Source organism: Bos taurus, chromosome 12 (genome assembly GCF_002263795.3).
Source record: "Bos taurus isolate L1 Dominette 01449 registration number 42190680 breed Hereford chromosome 12, ARS-UCD2.0, whole genome shotgun sequence".
Taxonomy (NCBI): Eukaryota; Metazoa; Chordata; class Mammalia; order Artiodactyla; family Bovidae; genus Bos; species Bos taurus.
This window is the reverse complement of record NC_037339.1, coordinates 14,391,103-14,417,972: the sequence shown is the minus strand read 5'-3', so window position 1 is coordinate 14,417,972 and position 26,870 is coordinate 14,391,103. Positions and strand designations below refer to the sequence as shown.

General features: G+C 44.9%; 1 protein-coding gene across 1 annotated transcript in view; it reads left to right on the top strand.

The window, feature by feature from the left end:
- The window catches only part of LOC101905699 (small integral membrane protein 2), an 85,886-nt gene extending 60,810 nt beyond the window's left edge, over positions 1-25,076 (top strand). The window contains 3 exon segments of the mRNA XM_015473783.3: positions 24,713-24,743; positions 24,746-24,890; positions 24,893-25,076. Of these exon segments, the coding sequence (XP_015329269.2) occupies positions 24,713-24,743; positions 24,746-24,890; positions 24,893-25,038 (322 nt within the window). The 3' untranslated portion in view covers positions 25,039-25,076.
- The last annotated feature ends 1,794 nt before the right edge of the window (positions 25,077-26,870 follow it).

The following is a 26,870-nucleotide window of genomic DNA, read 5'->3' as shown; positions in this document are numbered from 1 at the left end:
CCATTCTCCAGGGGATCTTCCCAACCCAGGGATGGAACCCAGGTCTCCTGCATTGCAGCCGGATTCTGTGCCATCTGAGCCACCAGGAAAAGCCCATAGAAAGAAGAATATTCTAAAATCTTCTTCATCATTTTTTAAAACTATTTTATCTTTTGGCCATGCTGTGTAGCACGTGGGGTCTTAGTTTCCCAACCAGGGATCAAAACCCACACCCCCTACATTGGAAGCATGAAGTCTTAACCACTGGACCTCTGGGAAGTCCTAAAGCCCTCTTCATATTCATCTACTTGAGATGACTCTGACCCCCGGACTAAGTGTGGGACCCCATCACATGTGTGTACAAAACCTCCACTTTCTCTTTCACTCCATCTTGTGTTTACTTGATGAGTTATCTGTCTCCCTACAAATTATAAGCCCCAAGAGGGCAGTGACTCTTGGGGAGCTGATCCCATCTGTATCTGGAACACCTAGCATAGTGCCTGACACAAAGAGTAGGTCTTAAACACATAATGAATGAATGAGTAAGCAATGGAAGGACAAGTACCATTCCTGTGCCATTGAGAGTATCAGTTCATCCTTCTTTTGGAACAGCCATGGAAGAACGCCATTCAAATATCAACTCACTCTCCCTCCCTTCTCTTTTCTCTTTCTGCCTCCCGGCTTCACTGCTGCATGCTTCACTCCTCACCCCTCCTATCAGCCCCTCAAATATTGAAAGAACAACTTCAATACCCCAAAACGCATTCTGAGCCCCTGCCTCACCAAGGAGGTGGTGGCGCCGCTGTGGGCTGCGTGGACAAGCCCACGTCCTCAGCTGCGCTGCCTGGGGTTTTTATGTAACAGGAACATGTCGATTGGCACGTTCTCAGCGTGGAAAGAGAAACCATGCCTTGTTGTGGCTTTGAGTTCGGACCAATCTTTCTTCATCTTTGAAGATGAAGAGCCCTACAAGCCAAGCCAGTCAAAACGAGCCTGAATGCTTCAAGGCAGCAGGAAGAATGCTGTGCAGTGATATTGTTTAGAAAGACTTGGTAATTGCCGTGCTGGAGAGCCGACATTTGCAGAACTCAATTGTGTGGCGTCCGACTGAGTAAGTTAGCAAAATAAAGACAGATGGCAATGGATTAACTCCAACCCGCCCACCAGACAACAGCAGCCAACGTGGAGAACGGTGGAGGGCTCTCAAAAAGCGCTTTCTGGAAGAGTTCGCCAAGCACCTCCAGGAGATGCCACCTAGCGACTCACCCAAGCATCGCATCCTGCACAATCCTATAGAGGAAACCGCTTAAGGGGACTGCGGCCCTTGGCTTTGTTTAACAGGAAAAGACAAGAGGGAGAGATACCAGGTCATGGAGGCCTTGAAAATGTATAGTAGTCTAATGCTCAGTTCAGTGAGAAGTAATGGCTGAATTCTGTATTTTGCCTTGTACGTTTAGGAAAAAAAAGAGATAAAGAGCACAAATCCTACAAAACAGGCAGAGATAAATGACCATCCAGAAATAAATGACCCAGAGGGAAATATAAGATACAGGATAGTTTATGCATTGGGGTGGGCTTCCTTGGTAGTTCGGATGGTAAACAATCTGCCTGCAAGGCAAGAAACCTGGTTTCCAGTCCCTGGGTCAGGAAGACCCCTTGGAAAAAGGAATGGCTACCCACTCCAGTATTCTTGCCTGGAGAATCACAGGGACAGAGGAGCCTGGGCAGAGCTACAGTTCATGGGTTGCAAAGAGTTGGACACAACTGAGCACACATGAGTGTATTGTGGTCTTGGATTTATACAACTAAAACCTAGGGTATGGATCATTCATTTCAAGTGCCAGCTTCAGTGGTCTAGCAGAAGCTCTTGGGAAGATGTGAGGGGGGCCCCATGCTCATGGTTGGGAACTTGTGGGTCCTTGAGGTTGTCTGCTGCAGCTGCAGGCAAGGGACTGGTAGTGTCTGGGTCTGCATTAGACAACCATATATATATCAGGCTACCAAATACCCTAATTTTTTTTTTTTTTTTTTTTAAGAAACTGTACTCCTGACTATCGGAAGGGAGGAACTGAAATGTACATAGAACATATAGAAAAGGTGGTGGTTTCCATGTAAAGGAGAGATGAACAAGTAACATTTGTAGTTTTGTTAATTTCTACAGAACTCGGGTTTCAGTGTGTTTGTCCTCCATTGGGGAAGGTGGTGTTTGAAGGGTAGTTTACACCCTGGCATATATAATTTAGGGCTTATAGCCCTTGAATGTGTGCCAAGAACTTGATGCTGAAACACTGATTATTCTTAACTGTAGATGTATTTTATGAGTGATGGTCTAGACAATTTCACTACAGGCTGACCTCAAAGATATCACAGGTTCAGTTCTAGACGACCACAATAAACGCAAATATTGCAGTAAAACAAGTCACATGAATTTTTTGGCTTCCCAGTGCATATAAAAGTTATGTCTATGTTATACAGTAGTCTGTTAAGTGTGCAAGAGCAGTCTGTCTATAAAACAAGGTACATGCATTCATTTCAGTTCAGTCAGTTCAGTCGCTCAGTCGTGTCTGACTCTTTGCGACCCCATGAATCGGCCAGATAATGGTCAGCAAGTTAAAATATTTTATTGTTAAAAATTGCTAACCATTATCTGAGACATAGTAGTTAACATCAGAGATCACCAATCACAAATTGCAGTAAAATATAACAATAATGACAAAGTTTGAAATATTTTGAGGATTACCAAACTGTGACACAGAAAGATGAAGTAAGCAAATGTTGTCAGAAAAATGTTGCCAATGGGCTTGCGGGATGCAGCCCAAACCTTCAATTTGTAAAAAAATGTGAAGTTTTATAAAATGATGTAGTCTATTCATTGTCACATGCAGCCAACTCACTGGAAGTGTCTAGAAGGGTAGCCCAAAGTGGTTGGTGAACACATCTTGTTCACTATTCTAGGGGTTCAGGGACACAGAGATGAAAAAGAACCACAACTTGTGCAGGAGAAGTTCGTGTTTTAGTGAAGAGACAGACATGCATAGATAAATCCCCAATATTATGAGAGATGCTATGACTGAGGTCATGGCTGAAGGATCTGAAAGCTCAGTGCAGAAGGTAAAAATTTATCTCGGTCTTGAAGGATAAGGTACAGTTGAACAGGCTGAAGATGACAGACTAGTATTTTCAAGGGCAAGGTCACTCAGAAGGGCAATGTGCAATTGGAAATAATAAGCTCCAAGCCAATCGAAACACAGGGCAACAAGAAGCCACTGCTAACAAAATCACAAAAGTTTTCATGTCTTCTCTGCTTTAACATGAGTTTCATGTCTGGAGTTTATTCTGTAGGCCAGCAGTCCCCGATATTCACTCTTAAGAACATTTTTATACTTCCTTTCCAGTGGATCATAACTTCAGAGATTTCTTTTCAGAACTTCCCCAATCCTACAGTTCAGTTCAGTTCAGTCATTCGGTCATGTCCAACTCGACTCTTTGTGACTTTATGGACTTCAGCATGCCAGGCTTCCCTGTGCATCACCAACTCCTGGAGCTTACTCAAACTCATATCCGTCAAGTCAGTGATGCCATCCAACCATCTCATCCTCTGTCATCCCCTTCTTCTCCCACCTTCAATCTTTCTCAGCATCAGGGTCTTTTCCAATGAGTCAGTTCTTTGCATCAGGTGGTCAAAGTATTGAAGTTTCAGCTTCAACATCAGTCCTTCCAATGAATATTCAGGACTGATTTCCTTTAGGATGGACTAGTTGGATCTCCTTGCAGTCCAGAAGACTCTCAAGAGTCTTCTCCAACACCACAGTTCAAAAGCATCAATTCTTCAGCGCTTAGCTTTCTGTATGGTCTGACTTGTCACATCCATACATGACTACTGGAAAAACCATAGCTTTGACTAGATGGACCTTTGTCGGCAAAGTAATGTCTCTGCTTCTTAATATGCTATCTAGGTTGATCATAACTTTTCTTCCAAAGAGCAAGCATTTTTTAATTTCATGGCTGCAGTCACCATGTGCAGTGATTTTGGAGCCCAAGAAAATAGATTCTGTTTCCATTGTTTCCCCATCTGTTTGCCATGAAGTGGTGGAAACCCGTATGCCATGATCTTAGTTTTCTGAATGTTGAGCTTTAAGCCAACTTTTTCACTCTTCTCCTTCACTTTCATCAAGAGGCTCTTTAGTTCGTCTTCGCTTTCTGCCATAAGGTTGGTTTCATCTGCATATCTGAGGTTATAGATATTTCTCCCAGCAATCTTGATTCCAGCTTGTGCTTCATCCAGCCTGGCATTTTGCATGATGTACTCTGCATAGAAGTTAAATAAGCAGGGTGACAATATACAGCCTTGATGTACTCCTTTCCCAATTTGGAACCAGTCTGTTGTTCTGTGTTCAGTTCTAACTGTTGCTTCTTGACCTGCATACAGATTTCTCAGGAGGCAGGTTAGGTGGTCTTGTATTCCCATCTCTTGAAGAATTTTCCACAGTTTGTTGTTATCAACACAGTCAATAAAGCGTAGTCAATAAAGCAGAAGTAATGTTTTTCTGGAACTCTCTTGCTTTTTCGATGATCCAATGGATGTTGGCGATTTGATTTCTGGTGTCTCTGCCTTTTCTAAAACAAGCTTGAACATCTGGAAGTTCATGGTTTACGTACTGCTGAAGCCTGGCTTGGAGAATTTTGAGCATTACTTTGCTAGCGTGTGAGATGAGAGCCATGAAAGAGTTGGACACGACTGAGTGACTGAACTCAACTGAACTGAACTGAGATGAGTGCAACTGTGTGGTAGTTTGAGCATTCTTTGGCATTGCCTTTCTTTGGGATTGGAATGAAAATAGTCCTGTGGCCACTGCTGAGTTTTCCAAATTTGCTGGCATATTGAGTGCAGCACTTTCACAGCATTGTCTTTCAGGATTTGAAATAGCTCAACTGGAATTCCATCACCCCCACTAGCTTTGTTCATAGTGATGCTTCCTAAGGCCCACTTGACTTCACATTCCAGGATGTGGAATGAGCTCTAGATGAGTGATCACACCATCATGATTTTCTGGGTCATGAAGATCTTTTTTGTATAGTTCTTCTGTGTATTCTTGTCACCTCTTCTTAATATCTTCTGCTTCTGTTAGGTCCATACCATTTCTGTCCTTTATTGAGCCCATCTTTGCATGAAATGTTCCCTTGGTGTCTCTAATTTTCTTGAAGAGATCTCTAGTCTTTCCCATTCCATTGTTTTCCTCTATTTCTTTTCACTGATCACTGAGGAAGGCTTTTTTTCTTCTTTTTTTAAATCTCTCCTTGCTATTCTTTGGAACTCTGATAGAAAGTAAATAATTTGTTTCCTATTTCAAAAAAAGTCATCTAACCTCCGTGACATTTAGCAGATAACATGAGATAAAGGGACTTCCCTGGCCATCCAGTGGTTAAAACTTCACCTACCAAGGCAAGGGTGTAGGTTTGATCACTGGTTGGGCAGCTAAGATCCCACATGCCTCCAGGCCAAAAACCAAAACATAAAATAGAAGCAATACTATAACAAATCCAACAAGGACTTTAAAAATGGTCCACATCAAAAAAGAATCTAAAAAGAAAAACAGAAAACAAAAACTGAGTTGATAATATACCATTCAGGAGAACAGGCACTTTCTTATGCAAAGAGCTATATGATGGGTCGTGTTGGTCATATATAGAACATTCGTTGCTGCCGTAGATAAGACCACCAAATCTCATTGTTTTAAGACACAGGGGTTATTCTGCTCAAGTGAGGGCCAGTGCATGTAAAAGCTGTGTCTACACTATACAATAGCCTCCCTTCATGTAACAGTAAAGCCACTGAGAACATTGTCTCCCAAGGTCCCTGCATCAGGGGAAGAGAGAGCCCAGAGGAGGCATCCTGTCTCAGCCTGTAGCTTGAGCCTGTAGGTGACCTTGTTACTTGTAGTCACCACTTACTGGATAACACTAGTCACACGCCAAGACACAGCATTAGTATTCTGGGTTTCTTAGTGGCTCGGTGGTAAAGAATCCACCTGACGGTGCAGGAGACACAAGTTTGATTCCTGGGTTGAGAAGATCCCCCATCAAAGGAAATGGCAAACACTCTAGTATTCTTGCCTGGGAAATCCCATAGACAGAGGAGCCTGGCTGGCTACAGTCCATGGAACCCTAAAGAGTCAGACACCACTTAGCGACTAAACAACAAGTCACATGCCCCAATCTAACCACAGGGGAGGGTAGAAGGCGTGGGAGTGAGCCATTTGCTCATCATTAACGGCCTCTGCCATGTGTCATGCATGTGTGAGTTTGCTCCTGGGTCTGTGGAGCTCAGAGGAACCTCCGGTTGAGAACCACAGCCATGGCAATAGGAAACAGGGGAGTACAGCATTGGTTTCTTTCTCAGAAAGCTCTCACAGGTGGGAGTTCAGTGAATGGACTCCAGTAAGTAGACTGGAGACAGGAAGACCAGTTTAGGAGGATGAGGGCCTGGCCCAAAGCAAGGGGTGGAGCTAGGGAATGGGTTCTAAAAATAGTCTCAGGGTAAGATTCCTCTGAGTTGGGGCCAGATATGATGCCTGAGGGAGTCGGAGGTGTCAGCATTGGTTCTCGGGCTTCTAGCCTGGGTGAGTCAGAGGCACCACGACAGCCGTGGCGTGAGTCAGATGGGAAGTCGGGCCAGGGAGGCAGGATCCCCTTCTCCAAGGTTGCAGCATAATGGTTGCCAGTCATCCCCTTTTGCCTGCTGACCTAGTCATTTGTCCTACCCCTTCCCCACCCAAGAAAACACCAGGTTTGAGTCATCAGAGTTAGGGCAGGTGTGGCCGAAAGTTTCAGACTCCAGCCCAGGAAGTGAAGCCTTCCCAGCTCTTCCCATCCTTGCTTAGGTGCTCCCTTACGTGTTTGGGCCAAACAGCACTTAAAGCCACCACTACGGGGGACTTCCTTGGTGGTCAGCAGTTAAGACTCCGTGTTTCCACTGCAGGTGGTGCTGGTTCGATTCCTGGTCAGGAAATTAAGATCTCACATGTCCTATGGCACGGCCAACACATTAAAAAAGAAAAACAAAACAAACAAAAAACACAACTACTGCCATCGCTCAGTGCTCCTTCGTCTATACTTTTCCTTCATCAGATATTTTCCCTTCCAGATGCTTCTCGGTTACTCCAACCGACTTTGCCAATTTGTACCAAGAATTATAGCTCCCTGTTCATCACTCTGCAGACATTGTAATCAAATATACCATGCACTTCTTGTCCAGCCTGTCCTGTCTCCCGCTGGACAGTGACTTCCTCCATGGAGGGATCACACCTTCCCAATTGCTGTGAATGAGCAGAAAGGGGCAAACGCCACCGCTTTCAACAATGCAGCTACACTCTTTCATAAGTTGGCCTTCTGTGGACATCAGGGCCTTGAAGGCAAAAATCTATCTGTGTTCCCCTATTTGAAGCATCACCTTCTTAGCAGAACCTACTGGAATATGGTTTCTTTAAACTTTATAAGGAGAATTGAAACAACCTCTTGAGAAGAACTGAAACTACATTTAGGGAAAAAACACTACGTTCTGTGTACTAAAAATCTGTTCTGTCTACTCAATACCATGAACTACCAATGAGTAAGGGGCTATTATCTGGAGAAGGAAATGGCAACCCACTCCAATATTCTTGCCTGGAGAATCCCACGGACAGAGGAGCCTGGAGGGCTACAGTCCATGGGATCACAAGCAGCTGGACACTACTGAGCGACTAGTACTACACTAAGGGGCTATTATGGTGGATAGCAGGAGAGAATGGGTTTAGCATCAGGGAGAACTTGGCATTGGGTTCTAAATTCCCTGATAGCTCAGTTGGTAAAACAATCTGCCTTCAATGCAAGAGACCCCAGTTCAATTCCTGGGTCAGGAAGATCTGCTGGCGAAGGGATAGGCTACCCACTCTTGGGCTGCCCTTAATGCTCAGCTGGTAAAGAATCTGCCGGAGAACCTGGGTTCACTCCCTGGGTTGGGAAGATCCCCTGGAGAAGGGAAAGGCTACCCACTCCAGTATTCTGGCCTGGAGAATTCCATGGACTATATAGTTCAGAGGGTCGCAAAGAGTCGGATACAACTGAGCGACTTTTACTTTCACTTTCTAATTTACTGCATGTAGAGCTTAGCTCTCTTCATCTGCAAACAAGGGGTCATAAGAGGCAAAGGCAGTGCTGTTCTACGCCTTGAGTCATGCAGAGTACACATTGCAGCTTTGCACGATAAAAGCCACTCATTAAAGAGCAGCTGATACCACACGATTACCATTCAGTTCCCATCCTATGACATTTGATGCTACAACCTGGAATGTTTCTGCTTTTTCCTTTCTTCCTTTTCTTTCTTATTTATTTTTGGCTGTCCTGAGTCTTCATCACTGAGCATGGGGTTTACTCTAGTTGCGGTGAGCGGAGACTGCTCTCTAATTGCGGCACGCAGGCTTCTCATTGTAGTGATTTCTCTTGTTGCAGAGCATGGGCTCTACAGCACAGGCTCTGTAGCTGTGGCACATGGGTTTAGTTGCCCCTTAGCAAGGGGATCTTCCTGGACCAGGGATCGGTCCCATGTCCTCTGCATTGTCAGGCGGATTCTTTGTAGAGGATCATGTCATCTGCAAACAGTGAGAGTTTTACTTCTTCTTTTCCAATTTGGATTCCTTTTATTTCTTTTTCTGCTCTGATTACTGTGGCAAAACTTCCAAAACTATGTTGAAAAGTAATGGTGAAAGTGGGCACCCTTGTCTTGTTCCTGACTTTAGGGGAAATGCTTTCAATTTTTCACGATTGAGGATAATGTTTGCTGTGGTTTGTCATATATAGCTTTTATTATGTTGAGGTATGTTCCTTCTATTCCTTCTTTCTGGAGAGTTTTTATCATAAATGGATGTTGAATTTTGTCAAAGGCTTTTGCTTAGTCTACGGCCATACCACCCTGAACGCGCCGGATCTCATCTGATCTCGGAAGTCAGGCAGATTCTTAACCACCGCGTCATCAGGGGAAGTCTCCTCAGCCTTTTTTCTTGTCTAGGTCCCCTTTGCATTTTATCTTCCTGATCTTGGGTCATTCACTGAGCCTCATTCATGTATCACACAGAACCTTGCTGGGCTCATCCCTTCTTAGTCCTACTAATAGTATTAATTGTGAAAGGCGGTCAGTATTTTGTTTGCTTAAAAGTTGAACATAAAGTACTGAGTTTGCCTCCCCTGCTTTTATAAAGAGACCCTGAACTATGGAAGTTTCCATTTGCTGTTCTATGGGACCATGCAAAGGCCACTGGACTTGCTTCTGATTCTCTGAGAGCTGCCTGGGAGTATCATCTTGTGGTCAGAGAAGGCAAGCCAGCCCCGATGCTCCTTCTGCCAGAAGTTCAAGAGGTCTCCTGTCCTTTCTGCTTGAGATGATTATACTGCTCAGAAGTTAATTACTCTGGGATCTGACCATTGTCTGACCATGAGTTTTCCCTACTCGCTGCAGAAGCTGGGGTTCGAAACTGCACTGTTGTTGCCTGACCGTGGGTTTGCTAGTCAAGCATGTCTCACCATCTGTGTGTGTGGTGGCAGCAAGTGCAAGGCTATGTGTACTCTGGGAAGTACTTTCTGTTTGACATGTCTGATGCATTCCTGGTGTAGTTTGAGAGTTCAAAGCCACTTCACGTAACTCTTTTGTTTTGCAACGTGGGCTCAGTAGTTGCAGCACCTAGGATTAGCTGTCCTGTGGCATGTGGGATCTTAGTTCCCATCAAGGGATCAAACCCACATCCGCTGCATTGGAAGACAGATTATTAACCACTGGACCATCAGGGAAATCCCTCCACGTAGCCTTTTGAGGAAAGGAGTTGTAAGAATACACCCAAACAAACAAACAAACAAAAACATATGAAATGGCATATTTTTCCATCTGGGCCTGCATTGAGTGTTAGGACATCTTTAGGGTATCAGAGTGTTGGGGTTTCCTTCTACCTTTTGCAAATGTTTGACCAGAGCACGGAGGTAACCAAGGTGAAAATAAAGGGAAGAGGTTATAGCTTGGAAGAGGTCCTATGGCTGGAGAACGTAAGAGTGCATGGTAGAGGGGGAAGGAGTGGAAACATGCTGTTCTCTACTCAGCTGTGTTTCCCCCAAATCCATATGTTGGGGTCCTGACCCCTGAGAAGGTGACTATGTCTGGAGACAGTGTCTTTGAAGAGCTGTTGCTTAGTCACCAAGTCATGTCTGACTCTTTTGCGACCACATGGACTGTAGCCCTCCAGGCTCCTCTGTCCATGAGATTTCCCAGGCAAGAATACTGGAGTGGGTTGCCATTTCCTCCGCCAGGGGAATCTTCCCAATCCAGATGGGATTGAATCCGTGCCTCCTGCATTGGCAGGCAGATTCTTTACCACTGAGCCACCTGAGAAGTGCCCTTTAAAGAGTTAATCAAGTTAACATGAGGTCACTAGAGTGGGCCCTAACACAATATGACTGTTGTCCTTGTAAGAAGAGGTCAGGACGCAGACACACATAGAGGGTAGACTACGTGAAGACGTGAGGAGGAGAAGACGGTCATCTACAAGCCAAGAAGGAAGGGCTCCAAAGACGGCAACTCTGCTAACACCTTGGGCTCGGTCTTCCAGCTTTCAAAACTGTGAAAAAAGATATTTCTATTGTTTTATCCACCTAAGCTTGTCCTACTAGAAACAGCTGCATGCATGCTAAGCAGCTTCAGTCATATCTGACTCTTATGGAGTCAGAAAAGAGTAGCCCACCCAGAAGAGACCTATGAACCATAGCCGGCCAGGCCTCTCTGTCCTTGGGATTCTCCAAGCAAGAGTACTAGAGTGGGTTACCATGCCCCTCTCCTGGGATCTTCCTGACCCGGGGATTGAACATGCATCTCTTAAGTCTTTTACATTAGCAAGCAGGCTGTTTACCACTAGCACCACCTGGGAAACCCCCTAGAAATGGATAGGTTTGCCTTATTCATGCAGAGCAACAAATGAACATTTCACAAGTAAGGAAGTTTAGGAAAGCTGGGATAAAAGATTACATATCTCTAAAATATTGTGTATAGGTATGTTGGTATTTAAAGTTGCCCTATAACTCTTACTCCTGAAATGCTTGTTCAAGTTTAAATTGTTCAAGATCTTGGGGTCAATCTCGTTCAGAATCATACTCAAAACGCCTCCATTTAAAAGGACATTAAATGGGTAATATTCAAACTCTTCTATCTGGGTATTTCTAAAAACAAGTAAGAAGAGGTAGATCCAGGGACTTCTCTGGTGGTTCAGTGGCTCAGGATCCACCTGCCAGTGAAGGGGACAGTGTTTTAACCCCTGGTCTTGAAAGATCCCACGTGCCAGGAGGCAACTAAGCCCGAGGGCCATAACGACTGAAGCTGTGACCCACAACCAGAGAGTCTGTGCAACGCAACCAAAGATCCCGCATGGATCGTCCCTTTAAAACCACACACCCAGGGGCCAGGGTTTGGGTGGGAGGCTCTTGCCAACCAGCCCTGTGGAAGCTTCTTGTTCCTGCTTCACTGCCTTGCAGGGTATACCGACAACAGACTAGTAAAATTCAGGGTTTGCAAGAGGGCTGTATATATGCTGATGACTCAGTTGGTTTACACTTATAACAGAAGCTCATATAATCTAAAATAAAGCTGCCTGTGTTAAAAAAAAAATAGATCCCACATGGCACGGGGATATCCCGTGTGCCACAACTGAGACCTGACACAGCCAGATAAATAAAGGATATATATATATATATATTTAGGAGTAGATGCAGCAATGAATTAGCCTGCACCAGGAGCCTGGAGTAACCTGATTTTTTTTAAAGTCAGGTTTATTAAGATGTGATTTACATAAAGTAAAATTCATCCTTTTAAATTGTAGAGCTAATTACATTTTTACAAGTATATATAGTCATGTACAAAAAGATCTTCACGACCCAGATAATCATGATGGTGTGATCACTCACCTAGAGCCAGACATCCTGGAATGTGAAGTCAAGTAGGCCTTAGAAAGCATCACTATGAACAAAGCTAGTGGAGGTGATGGAATTCCAGTTGAGCTATTTCAAATCCTGAAAGATGATGCTGTGAAAGTGCTGCACTCAATATGCCAGCAAATTTGGAAAACTCAGCAGTGGCCACAGGACTGGAAAAGGGCAGTTTTCATTCCAATCCCAAAGAAAGGCAATGCCAAAGAATGCTCAAACTACCACACAATTGCACTCATCTCACACGCTAGTAAAGTAATGCTCAAAATTCTCCAAGCCAGGCCTCAGCAATATGTGAACCGTGAACTTTCTGATGTTCAAGCTGGTTTTAGAAGAGACAGAGGAACAAGAGATCAAATTGCCAACATCTGCTGGATCATCAAAAAAGCAAGAGAGTTCCAGAAAAACATCTATTTCTGCTTTATTGACTATGCCAAAGCCTTTGACTGTGTGGATCATAATAAACTGTGGAAAATTCTGAAAGAGATGGGCATACCAGACCACCTGACCTGCCTCTTGAGAAACTTATATGCAGGTCAGGAAGCAACAGTTAGAACCGGACATGGAACAACAGACTGGTTCCAAATAGGAAAAGGAGTACACCAGGGCTGTATATTGTCACCCTGCTTATTTAACTTCTATGCAGAGTACATCATGAGAAATGCTGGACTGGAAGAAGCACAAGCTGGAATCAAGATTGCCGGGAGAAGTATCAATAACCTCAGATATGCAGATGACACCACCCTTATGGCAGAAAGTGATGAGGAACTCAAAAGCCTCTTGATGAAAGTGAAAGAGGAGAGTGAAAAAGTTGGCTTAAAGCTCAACATTCAGAAAACGAAGATCATGTCATCTGGTCCTATCACTTCATGGGAAATAGATGGGGAAACAGTGGAAACTGTCAGACTTTATTTTTTGGGGCTCCAAAATCACTACAGATGGTGATTGCAGCCATGAAATTAAAAGACGCTTACTCCTTGGAAGGAAAGTTATGACCAACCTAGATAGCATATTCAAAAGCAGAGATATTACTTTGCCAACAAACGTCCATCTAGTCAAGGCTATGGTTTTTCCAGTGATCATGTACGGATGTGAGAGTTGGACTGTGAAGAAAGCTGAGAGCTGAAGAATTGATGCTTTTGAACTGTGGTGTTGGAGAAGACTCTTGAGAGTCCCTTGGACTGCAAGGAGATCCAACCAGTCCATTCTAAAGGAGATCAGTCCTGGGTGTTCACTGGAAGGACTGATGTTGAAGCTGAAACTCCAATACTTTGGCCACCTGATGTGAAGAGTTGACTCATTGGAAAAGACCCTGATGCTGAGAGGGATTGGGGTCAGGAGGAGAAGGGGACGACAGAGGATGAGATGGCTGGATGTCATCACCGACTCGATGGACATGAGTTTGGATAAACTCCGGGAATTAGTGATGGACAGGGAGGCCTGGCGTGCATGGGGTCGCAAAGAGTCGGACACGACTGAGCAACTGAACTGAACCGAACCATCATCACAATCAAGATATAGAACATTTTCATCATCCCCAGATTTCCTTGTGTACCACTGCAATTTCCTTCCTCCGCTCCTAGCCCCTGGCAAGCACTGAAATGAATTTTATGCTTATAATCTTCTCTTTTTTAGAATGTCATGTAAGTGGATTCACATGTCTGCCCTCTCTCATTATTCTGGCCTATTTCATTATTCAATATTCCAATATTTAGGTTCTAAAATTTATTTGAATTTTATATTCAATACTGATATACATGATATATACACATTTAACACATATATTTAAAATGCTGAATAATATATCCACATTTGTTTTAATACTGGGAAACATTTAAACCTACCTACACAGCTAGATTCCTTAAATGTGACCTGATAATAATTAGATAAAGTGAATACCCCATGAAGATGCCCCATTTTCTAATTTAAAAAATATCAGTTAATTATAAAGATGTTGGGTTACAAGAGACCTCCAAGAAAGTTCAAAGAGGTATTCATTAAATACTGAAAAAGTATGGAACAGGGAATAATGAGAGACAGCCTCCTCCCGTTCTGTCAGAGGCTGAGATCAGAAATGCCTTCTTGGGGTTTGAGAGAGAACACTTTTTATAGGTAAAATCATTGGAAAAAACTTTAATAAGAAAGATATCCAGTGGGCTTCCCTGGTGGTCCAGTGGTTAAGAATCTGCCTTCCCATGCTGGGGACGCAGGTTTGATCTTCGGTTGGGGAACTAAGATCCCCTGTGCCAGGAGCAGCTAAGCCCCACGCACCACAGCTACTCAGCCCATGCACTCTGGAGCCCATTCACCACAACCAGAGGGGAGCCCACACACTGGAGCAAAGGGCCTCCAGCCCACAACTTAGATCCTGCGTGCTGCAACTGAGATGCCGCCATGCAGCCAAAAACAAAGCAATTAAATAACTTTTTAAAAAAGAAAGATATAGAAGCAGGCCACCTGATAATCTCAATAGTGATGTATCATTGAAACATGCTGACACCCTAGAGTTCACCACTGCATGAACAGAAGTCGCTGTGGATGTGGGGTCCCTGCTCCCCACATCCAGAGGCTTTTCTGGTTGGTTGTTTCCCTGGGCCATGATGCATTTGTAGAACATGCTTGAGATCTGTCTTTAGATTTCTGATCAGAAAAAAGATCTTGTGCAGGGGCTCCCCTCGTGGTCTAGTGGTTAATAATCTGCCTGCCAACACAGAGGTCGTGGGTTCAATCCTTGGTCTGGGAAGATCATACCTGCAGAGGGCTAACTAAGCCAGAGCACCACAATGACTGAAGCCCGAGCACCTAGAGCCTGTGCTCTGCAACAAGAGAAGCCCTTGCATCGCAATGAAGAGTAGCACCCGCTGGCTACAAATAAAGTCCATATGCAATAAAGACCAAGTGCAGCTCCAAATAAAAATTAATTGTTTTTAAAAAGAAATAGTTCTTGTGTTAAAAATAAAATGTTCTTTTAATGCAAGGTCTAGGCTTTGGATAAGATCAACGCAGAGAAAGAGGAGAGGAAGAGGCTCCCACTCGGTCAGCTAGACAGTGTACTTTCTGGGCTGTCTTTCCATACTCTCCTTACTGAATTCTTCAAGATCCCACTCAAATATTTCCTCTTTTGTGCCCCCATCATGACCTGACCCCTAACGCAAGGCAGAATTGGACCTCTTATAACACTTGCACATAGAGTTACCACATTTTATGACAATTTGGTTTTTTAAAATATTTTATGTGTATATATCATATGTGATCTACCTGCAATGCGGGAAACCTGGGTTCACTCCCTGGGTTGGGAAGATTCCCCTGGAGGAGGTCATAGCAACCTACTCCAGTATTCTTGCCTGGAGAATTCTTATGGACAGAGGAGCCTGGTGGGCTACAGTCCATGGGGTCACAACAAGTCGGACACGACTGAGCAGCAAAGCACAGCACATATTACGTGCTATGTCCTAACCCTTTATCCGTAGATCCTGACATTAAACCAAATGCTTGCCCCTTACAATATATGATGTGCCACATGAAACAGACCTACCTCAATTAGACTTTGGAGAACTAAGTACTGGACTGTGCAGATGAAGAGCTAGTCTCCATTTTAATTTGTGTATCAGGCTTCATGTTTCCTACTGGTCTGCCAAGCTTTTGACCTAGATTCCTTCTCTGAGCCTATTTGCTTGGTCCAAGTGCAAACATAATTCCTGCTCTGACCCAGATCCACTGCTCCTACTTGTTTCAGCTCACCAGGGTCTCCTGCTTTGGCCTCATCTATGAAACCTGATGTGTGACTAAGGCAACCCTGGGGAAGAGCCAGGTGGGGCAGGCTGGCACTGCGAGGTCCCAGGGTGACATCCAACTCTCCTGGATGTCTGCAAGGCCACTGGGTGGGCCAACTGGAGTACACTTTCACGGGCTCCAGTATACACCATGCTGCCTGCAGCGAATCCTGAGGTAGGGAGCAGGTGCAGATGGGGGCCAGACTGGAGCCTGGAAGGAGCTGATTGGTCGGTCAGGATGTCTTGCTTGCCCCTCTGTCTGTTAACATCCCATGAAAGAGGTCTGGATGAGACTAGAATAAGTGTGTAGGGGAAAGGAAAAGCAGATACATGTAGGTTCTAGCAAGGTTAAGGGATGAATTCTGTTTAGAACCAATTGCATGGGCATGTGTGTATTCTCAGTCACTTCATTCATGTCTGACTCTTTGCAAGCCCATGTGCTGTAGCCCCCCAGGCTCCTCTGTCCATGGGGAGTCTCCAGGCAAGAATGCTGGAGTGGGTTGCCATGACCTTCTCTAGGGGATCTTCCCAACCCAGGGATCGAACCCAGGTCTCTGATGTCTCCTGCATTGGCAGGTGAGTTCTTTACCACTAGCACCATCTGTGAAAGAGTTAGAACCCATTAGGGCTTTTTTATTTCTCCTAGTGGGTTGACAAGGCTGCCCCCAAAGATATATCTATGTCCTAACTCCTGTGAATTTGAACCTATTTGGAGAAAATTGTCTTTGCAGATATAATTAGGTTAAGGATCTCAGGATGAGGTCTTCCAGAATTTAGGGTGAATCTTAAGTCCTATGCCAGGTGTCCTTAATAGACATGGGTAGAGGAGGATTTGTGACAGAGATGCAGAGAGGGAGAAGGCCACATGAAGATGAATACAGAGACTGGAGTGATGCTGCCACAAGCCAAGGAATGCCTGGAGTCACCAGAAGGTGGAAGAGGCACAGAATTCTCCCCAGAGTTTTCAGAGGGAGATGGCCCTGCCAGTACCTTGGTTTCAGACTTCTGATTCCAGAGCTGTAAGAGAACAACTTTCTATTGTGTTAAGCCACCACGTGCGGGGTACTTTGTACAGCAGTCCAGGAAAATTAATACACTCCTCCTTTGTTCACTTATGAGAGAAATAGACATGCATTTGAATGTTTAGGTCTATGAGGAAGGTTTTCAGAGCATTAAGGAAAGAAGACAAAGCATAAGGAAGAGACTGGCTCAGAATCACACAGAAAAAACTCCTTTTCTCCCCCAAACATCAGTAGAGACCCAAAGCATCCATTGGAAGAAAGTTTCTATTATTCCATTAAGTTCACCCTAAGAAAGTATTGAGTTGGCCAAAATGTTTGTTCAGGTCTTTCCATTACATCTTATGAAAAGCCCAAATGAACTTTTTGGCCAACCCAATTATCTTCCACTTACAAAGGAAGTGATGATAATAGAAATATTAATAATAATTACAGGGAGTATGCCATATGTTAGGCACTAAATCAAGTGTTCTGCATATATCCTTTTTTTTTTTTTCTGGTGAGGCTCGGGATAATTAGGTATACCTTTACATTGTACTTAGGGCTTCCCTGGTGGCTCAGTGATAAAGAATCTGCCTGTCCATGCAGGAGACACAGCCTCTATCCCTGGGTAGGGAAGATCCCCTGGAAAAGGAAATGGCAACCCACTCCAGTATTCCTGTCTGGGAAATCCCATGGAGAGAACAGCCTGGAAGGTGACAGTCCATAGGGTCAAAAGAAGTCAGACACAACTGAGTGACTAACACTTTTACTTTACATTGTACTTACTATATGCCAAGCTCTGTTCTAAGAATTTTACAATTATTAACTCACTCAGTCCTCATAATAACCCTGTGAAGGAGAAATTATTTCCATCTTACAGATGAGAAAAACCAAGGCCCAGAGGGAAAGTGTAGGAGCTAGAATTCAAATCCAGAAGTCTTGCCCCAAAGATTCTGCCCTTACCTAAAATTACCCGATGGCCATAGGTAAAGGAATAGCAGGTTCATTTGACCCAAATCCCATGTATATTCCATAGACTATACTGTATCTTAAGAAAAAGTGTGGAATCCCATTGTGAACAGTGGTCCTGTCCACATGACCAGCCCTGTCTGCCCTCTCAGTTACAGGTTCTGAAGCCAGAAAGGAATTCCTCCCTGTTGCTTACGTAATCCTGAGCACAATAGCCAATGTAGATGGAAGCTGAGACCTTCCTCCAGGCAGAGACTGGCACTGCCTTCAAGGGCCAGTCTCTGGGAGATTGGAGGAGAGCTCTAGCCACCTCCCCCCTTCCCTCTCCCCCATGCTGTCCTGGCCATGTTTACCCAGTTGTGTAACTGAAAATTGTACTGTTTCAACAAATATTTACCAGGCATTTACTGCATGGTCTGCAGTGTGGCAGATGGGATAAAGGCCAAGACCTAGGCAAAGCATGCACGGTCTCCAACTCAGAATGACAGGTGCCGTCAAGGGAAAATAATAGTAACAGCCAATATTTGCAGAGTATTTGTTATGCTCTGGTCATTATATTGGGTTGCCCAGAAAGTTCGTTTGGGCTTTCCTATACGATGTTACAGAATATCCAAAAGAACTTCCTGGTCAATCTAATACAATCCTGGGCTTCCCAGGTGGCTCAGTGGTAACAAATCTGCCTGCAATGTTGGAGGCCTGGGTTTGATCCCTGGGTGGGGAAGATCCCCTGGAGAAGGAAATGGCAACCCACTCCAGTGTTCTGACCTGGGAAATCCCATGGACAGGGGAGCCTGGTGGGCTACAGTCCATGGAGTAGCAAAGAGTAGGACAAGACTTAGCAACTAAATAACAGCAACAGGGGAGAGTATGGTTGGGTTCCGGAGGCGGTTATCTCTTTAAGCCTCTCAATTTTTCTCCGCTTGAGAGGCTATTTCATGGTCCAGGCATGAGGAAACAGTAGCTTGGGAGACACAGCAGTAAGGAAGAGACGTGGGGAGATTTGGTGTGAGGAGCCTCAGATCTTGGTGATGTTTTTATTTAGAGATTAGGAACAAGAAAGGGAGAACAAAGGGTCAAAGACAGGCACTGGGGGCTTCCCTAGTGGCTCAGTGGTAAAGAATCCAACTACCAATGCAGAAGACACAGGTTCAATCCCCGATCTAGGAAGATCCCGTGCACCACACCTATTGAGCCCGTGGTTTAGAGCCAGAAAGTCACAACTACTGAGCCCACGTGCTACAACTATTGAAGCCCAGGCACCTAGAGTCCATGCTCTGCAACAAGAGGAGCCACTGCAATGAGAAGCCCACGCCCTGCAACTAGAGAGCATCCCCTGCTTGAAACAGCCAGAGAAAGCCCGAGCAGCAACGAAGACCCAGCACAACCAAAGGAAAAAAAAAAAAAAAGATGGGCGTGGGAGTTCTTCACACTTCTTGTAGTGATATCTGCACACCCTGCAGTTTTATCTTCAGCAGCTTAATGAAGAAAGTGTTAGCTGCTGTGTGTCCAACTGTTTGTGATCCCATGGACTCTTAGCAAGCCCACTAGGCTCCTCTGTCCATGGGATTCTCCAGGCAAGAATACTGGAGTGGGTTGCCATTCCCTTCTCCAGGGGATCTTCAGACCCAGGGATTGAACCCAGGTCTCCTCCATTGATGGCAGATTTCTTAATTGTGAACCACCAGGGAAGCCCACTTTCTTTCTCTTTCACTATAGTTTCATTTAAATAGAGGCAAAACAAAAATTTAGTTCCACTCTTTGCAGTGTCAAAAAGATGATGATGAAGAAGTTATAAAAAAGAGATTAATTTTGGGGGGAAAGAGGGGTGGGGTGGAGAAGGAAATGGCAACCCACTCCAGTATTCTTGCCTGGAGAATTCCATGGACAGATGAGCCTGGTGGGCTTCAGTCCATGGGGTCCAAAGAGTCGGACACGACTGAGCGACTATCACTTGGGGGAAAATCCCCCATCTCCACTCCACACATTCTTCCCTCTAAATATTGCTCTTTAGGTTAATTGATTGGCTTTGTTGAAATAACCACATTTAGGTATTAAAGGAAATATATATTTAGAGGCTTAGGAAATTACACCAAGGGATTTTTCCATGCTTTGGGCAATGGGAAGCATAGCCACCCGGCATGCTAAATTTTGCAAAAGGAACTTTGTGGCTGGCTTCACCTTGGCCCTACCTCTTCTAAACAGAGTCAGGAGATGGCAGCAGTCGGAAATGGTCCCACTTTCCTGTTGCTCTGATTGGCTGGCTCGCAGTTCACCTCATATTCTTGGCATAATGACTGTGTTGTGGGATCTGACAGTTGCGACATCTAATCTGCCTCAAAGACTTTCCTCATGTCCAGGGAGTTCCACGGGACCTCCCTTAGTCTGCTGTAAGATCTAACCACAACCTTAATTAGTAGTCTTGGGAGAACCAGAGAGACGGTCTCCCACACCATGACTGTCCACTCAGCCCTGAATGAACAATTCAGCTCTTTACAGCTAACTCCCAAACAAGTGTCAAGCCCCAAGCATGAGTAAACTAATTCTGTGCTTTGCACAACACAGCCCAGGCATGCCACTCCTATTTTGCTTCTTAGGCAGCGTTTTACACTTATTTGCAGCCTGAGTAAAACTTTCTCTGGTATCTTCTCTGACTCACAAGAGCACCAACTTAATCCACAGTAATAATAGAGTATTCTATTTAGCTGTACTTGTGGAAGAGGCAGCATCAAGGTTGCTTAGCAGCAGACATTGGTTTATTAAAAACAACTGTCTGTCTGGGAGGAAATCACCTCCTCATTTTCCTATGGATTCACGTCTTCCATGTGATTGTTAACTGAATTGCTAAAAAGAGTTTCTCTTTGGATGTGAAGGGAGTGAGGGTGGGGGGGAACTGAAGAGCAAAATGGCCAGGAAAGACTCAACATTAGAAAGAAGTTGAGATGCCTTGAAGCAATTAGGGGGACTATATTTCCCCTGTCTAAAAAGTCAGAGGACCTCAGCACAGCTGTGTGTCCCGTGCTCTGCCATCGGGTTTCAAGTGAGCTCCAGCAGGAGGAGGGAAAATCTCAGAGAGGGAGAAGGGGCAGCTCAGCGGGGACTTGAGGAAATCAAGCTAGGAAAGGATGCAGACTTGAGTTATCACCTCTGACCCCAAGGACCAGAAGTGCCAAACTCATTTTGTTGAACTTCTTAGACTAACAGTTAACAGTTACGCTCACGGGGCTGGGAAGGTATGGAAAATGGTAAAGCTACTTGTGTCAGGGGGTGGAGAGGGAGAATCATTGACGTTTATTGGACGATTGTCATGAGCTGCCACTTTTTAAAGCGCTTTTGGTACATAAAAATAATTGCTATTAGTTTAACATTGTCTTAAAAGATGAGAAACCAAGGCTTTGAGAGGTTAAGTTCATGAATTTGGTACTTTGGCCACCTCATGCGAAGAGTTGACTCATTGGAAAAGACTCTGATGCTGGGAGGGATTGAGGGCAGGAGGAAAAGGGGACGACAGAGGATGAGATGGCTGGATGGCATCACCGACTCAATGGATGTAAGTTTGAGTGAACTCCAGGAGTTGGTGATGGACAGGGAGGCCTGGCGTGCTGCGATTCATGGGGTCGCAAAGAGTCGGACACGACTGAGTGACTGCACTGAACTGAACTGAACTGAAGGAGCAGGGATGGGATCTGAACCCTGACAACCAATATTCCTATCCACTTTACCAGGTAGGCCCTCAGTTATCAGATAATTGTGACCATGGTGTATATTGTGGTCCTCAACTGTCAGATCTTCCCATTTTTTCAAGCTTCTCTGAATTTATCAATGAGAAAATTCTGAATTTTTTAATTGTTGGAAATATCTTTTTAATGTTTTTGTAAAACTAATTTCAGGTTAGCAATTGAATGCAGATTGAAAGGGATCGAGGATTACTTCCTGCCCAAATTCATTAGGTCATTGCTCACACTACAGCCCCATTTACATGCTGGGGAAGCCTGTACCAAGGAAGCAGAAATGGAAACAGGAACCTACACACTCCCGTCCCATTGCAGGAAGTGCCCTTTGGGGAAGCACTGAAACATTAAATCATCAGAGGGAGTTTATTCACCTAGGCTTTGCTAATTTCACCAGAAACCTAGGGGAATTGTGGATTTTAGATTTGCAATGGAGTAGAGTCTAGACCTGTGGTTTAGACCACACTGCCATGATCCCATAGTTCAAAGAGGTCAGAGAAAGCTGTGATGCTGACTAGGATGGATCAAGTCCTAGGACACTGAGAACCAGGTAGACCCATGATAGAGACAAAGGAAGTCTCACTTCCCGTATCAGAGGAAAACTTCTCATTATGGACAGTCACCGTTTAGAAAACATTTTTATGTAGAACAACAGCTTGCAGATTGACATGCATTTGAACACAATAGTGTGGCATTTGAGCAGCCTTATGCAATCTTGGGAGGCAGGCATCAGAGTTCCTATTCTCTCCATTCTATAGATGAGAAAACTGAGCTTTCAAGTAGTTTAGGTCACAGAGCTGAGTCTTGGACTCTGTTCTCTTGAAAGTGAAAGTCGTTCAGTTGTGTCTGACTCTTTGCAACCCCAGGGACTATACAGTCCATGGAATTCTTGAGGCCAGAGTACTGGAGTGGATAGCCTTTCCATGAATCTCTGGAAACTCTACAGAGAGGGGGGGAAGGGGTGTCAGTGGGGTCTTATCACTGAGCAGCCATCTCAGAAGCTGGAGCCCTAGGCATGGAGCATTAGGGACCCCTGAAACATAGACTGGAGCAGAGGCCTGGGGTTGTGAATGCCATGAATGTTGGGGCACCAAAGAGGTACATTAAGGACTTGCCTAGTGGTCCCGTGGCTAAGACTCTGAGCTTTCAATGCTGGAGGCCCAGGGTTCAATCCCTGGTCAGGGAACTAGATACCACATGCTGCAACTAAGATGGAAGATCCTGAGTTCCACAATTAAGACCCAGAGTGGCCAAATGAAATAAATAAATACATACTTTTGAAAAAAGAGATACACTAGATTTGGGGCTTCCCTGGTGACTCAGATGCTAAAGAATCTGCCTGCAATTCAGGAGACCCAGGTTCTATCCCTGGGTGGGGAAGATCCCCTGGAGAAGGAAATGGCTATCCATTCCAGTATTCTTGTCTTGAGAATTCCATAGACAGAGGAGTCTGGCAGTCGGATCAGACAGGACTGAGCAACTAACACACTTTTCCAACACACACTAGATCTGAGGGCAATCTGTGTGTGTGCCCTCTGCTGGGGCTGTGTCCCTGTGGTCACATCTCCAATCTGATCACTGCTCGTCTCCCTCATCCTGATTATTCCCGGCTGGTGCTCTGGGATGCCATTGGAACAGAAATGATCTCAGAGTCCTGAGAGGACTCATAGTTTTCTGCTGTGTGCTACCACATGAAGCAGGATGATATTGTATCACTTTTGATGCTGTTTAGATGGCTTGTCCACTATAGATGTTTATTCCACGAGTAGACCTGTAATATATTCTTATACATCTGAATTTAATTAAGAACTTTTATCTTGCTGGCATGGGTGTGTGTTTACTGTTTCTGGCCAGTTCAGACAAAGAAGTTGGAAGACAGATTTTTGAATTGTGGGCTAATTTCCCCGATCTTTTAAACCTCGGGCCCCAGCTCTGAGATGGAGATTTATGATCTTGACAATGCTGTCTTCAACCACTCTCTGGTCACCAGGGAGAACAGAGAGCAACTGCTCCCAGGAGTCAAAGTTGTCCCCTGCAACATCACCGGGATCCTCAAGGGATTCAGAGGATGGCTTAACTTTCAATATTCAGAGGATCTGGGTGCCAGGATCACCCCAGCTTTTCTTAATCATCTCATGACTTGGGAGGGCTGGTGATGAGATTCAGCCTTCTGTACTGTGGTCCATTTCTGATGAGTTTGGTCTTTGGAGCTTCAAAGGGCATTGTGGGCTCTACTTTTTGTGTTCCAAAAGGACTCAGACCAGAAGCTCATGTATTGGGTTGGCCAATAATTTCGTTCCCATTTTTCCATTGAATCTAATAAAAAGCCCAAACGAACTTTTTGGCCAACCCAATACTATTTGTGCTGTAGTTTCTCTGTTTAGCAATACCTCATGTTTGATGCTGATACTGTTTAAAAATAAGTGAAGGTTCAGGAACACTGACAATGGTTACCAAGGGCACTTCTCACAGCCCTTGCCTCTCTGCATATGTGATGGCCACATCAGCTGCACCCTTTAATCGCCTTGCAAGTGCTCACCCCAGCTGTTGGCTCAGACTTAAACATCCAGGTTAGGGAACATTGCCTCTCTGGTGCCTGCAGTAATTAGGAGACTAGGGCTCTCTCGAGATTCTGGACTTCATTTAGGGTGGAGAGTTTGGGAAGCAGGGATGAGGGGACGGCAGCATCAATCTGTCCATCTCTTCACACATCGGTCCAGTCCTCTCTTACCTAGTGATTGGGTACCGTGTGTGTGCCGTGTGCTAAGTTGGGTGCTGTGCATTCAGTGGTGAACAGAGAAGACCCCCATCTCGAGGAGCAGCTTCTGTTTCAGTAGAGCAGCCCGAGGAACTTCATCTGCTATTACTTCAGGTGTGTTCATTGCCAAGCGTCCGTAGGTGTCTAGGGACTTCATTAAAGTTTTGGACCTCAGTAAGCTCTGTATCCTCTCTGCTCCTTTGGAACCCCGCCCTTGGGTGGACTGGGCCCTCAATGTGCCACCGTCAGCACTTTCCAGATGGGGAGGGCCTCCAATGACTGTGTCATCCCCAGCTCTGGCCACAGAGGCTTCATCACAGAGGGAGGTTGAGCTGTGAACATGTTGCTAGGCTGTGGCTTTTTTTTTTTTTTTAATAAACGAGGCTTGGGCTTAATTTAGAAATCTGCTTTTGCTTTTTCTTTCTTTTTCCCCAGCATCATCTGGCTGTCTGGCACTGTCAGAGAATTGCATTTCTGACCCAAGTAGAGCTCCTGAGCGTATGGGGGCAGGAAAGAGTTTGGGGAGAGGACTGACGCCAGCCCAGGCTGCCTCATGGGGAGGTGGAAACACGTGGGCCTGCTATTAGCATCCTGTTCGGGTTTTGGACGAGTGTCATTTGTGACACCTACATAGTCCTCTCTTGGAACAAGAGGATTCAAAGCAGCCCTGGTGCGAGCGCCTCTTCTGCTAACCACACCCCGGCATACAGCGGAACAGAAGGCAAAGCTGCACGAAAGAGGGCCAGAGTCAGGTGCCAGAAGCAGACGACATCCAGGCTTTCAGCTCTTTGGATGCAGCTATTTCAATAAAGTCACTTTTTGTGCAGCTATTTTAACATGAGGATATTTCAATTTGACCTAAAAATTCAGCCAATAAATGTTAGTTTTTCAGCACAGGGAATATAGCCAATATTTTATAATACCTTTAAATGGAGTATAGTCAATAAAAGGTCTTCCCAGGTGGCTCATGGGTAAAGAATCTGCCTGCCAATGCAGGAGATGCAGAAGACGTGGGTTCAATCCCTGGGTTGGGAAGATCCCCCTGGAGTAGGAAATGGCAACTGATTCCAGTATTCTTGCCTGAAAAATTCCAGCAGGAATTTTTTGACAGGAAAAATTAGACAGAGAAGCCTGGCGGACTCCAATCCACAGGGTCACAAAGAGTCACTCACAAAATCTATAAAAATAATTGAATCAGTGTGTTGTACACCCGAAATTAATACAACATTGTAAATCAACTATACTTCAATAAGAAGTAAGTTTAAATAAATGATGAGTAAAATGGGCATTTTATACTCCATCAGTGAGTTTTACCCTAACCCTGAGATTTGCTCTATTGCCAGTCCTACCTCTAGGCATTACGGTGTATGGATCTAGTACAGGTAAGGGAAAAGTGTGGTTGAAGTTCAAAGTGGGAGCAATATCAGGATCAGGTTATGGTCCAGGAAGGAGTGAATGTCAGGAATAAGGTACCCATAAGAACTGGAAGCAGATCAGGAGTAGAGAAGCATTGAGAGGTCTCTAAAGTCAATGAAAGGGTCAATCCAACTGAAATAGAAGAGTCAGAGGTTGAGTGAGGGCTGGGGAATTGTTTAGAAACATAAAATTCTGTGAGCTTGCATTTTGGCTTGCTTGTTTTGAGGCTGTGTTAGAACAGCTGCATGAAATTGTTGGGCAAGAAAATAGTTCACTTAGGATTCAGAACAGCTCATTTTGGCTCCTCCAAGGGAAGAGTCTGACTCATAAATGTCTATGCATTTCACTCAAGGGCTTGTTTGAACCTTAATTTCTCCATATACCAGGCAGGTGATTGTGTCTACCCTTCCTCTCTCCCCACCTGTGTTCTTCCTCCAAGAGACAGAACTCAGAATGAGCCAGCAGCTCGTAAACTCCTTCGAGGCATTTGGAGAAGATGCTTGCGTAACTAGTGGGCAACTAGTCTGAATGAGTGCCCCATGAGTCAAGGGTTTCCGAGTCGGGCAAGCGTAGCCGTCCCTGCCGGGTGATTCATGTGGACACAACGATGCCTTTGGTTGGAATGTACACTGTTGGTGATGAATCTGTTCTTGCCAGTGCACAGAATTCCATCTTTATCCAGATGCTATCAGCGTGAGGCTTCCCAGGTGGCGAGTGGTAAAGAACCTGTCTGTCAGTGCAGGAGACGTAGAGACGTAGGTTCCATCCCTGGGTCAGGAAGATCCCCTGGAAGAGGAAATGGCAGCCCACTCCAGTATTCTTGCCTGGGAAATCCCATGGACAGAGGAGCCTGGCAGGCTACAGTCCATAGGGTGGCAAAAAGAGCCGGCCGTGACTTAGGGATTTAACAACAAAATCAGCGTGAGGAGTGTACACACGAGCACTCAGAGATTAGATGGGGGGAAGAGTTGAAAATAATCTGACAGTTGTTCCTGCCTCTAAACCTCCACTGTACAAAGAACCATGGCAGCATGTTTATGCCCAGCCATCAACTGCCCTTGGCCAGTGAAGAAATTTTTCCAAATTCTTCTGCCGTTTGTCAAACTTGCCAAAGTCCCTGGAGGCAGATCTGGTGTAACTGAAGGTGGAGGGAAGAGAGGACTTTCTCTGCCAGGTTTCCCTAGTTCCTGTGTTGATCTTTTCACATCACACAGTGAAGCCTCACGGAGGTGGGGATGGTGTGTCCTTCCAG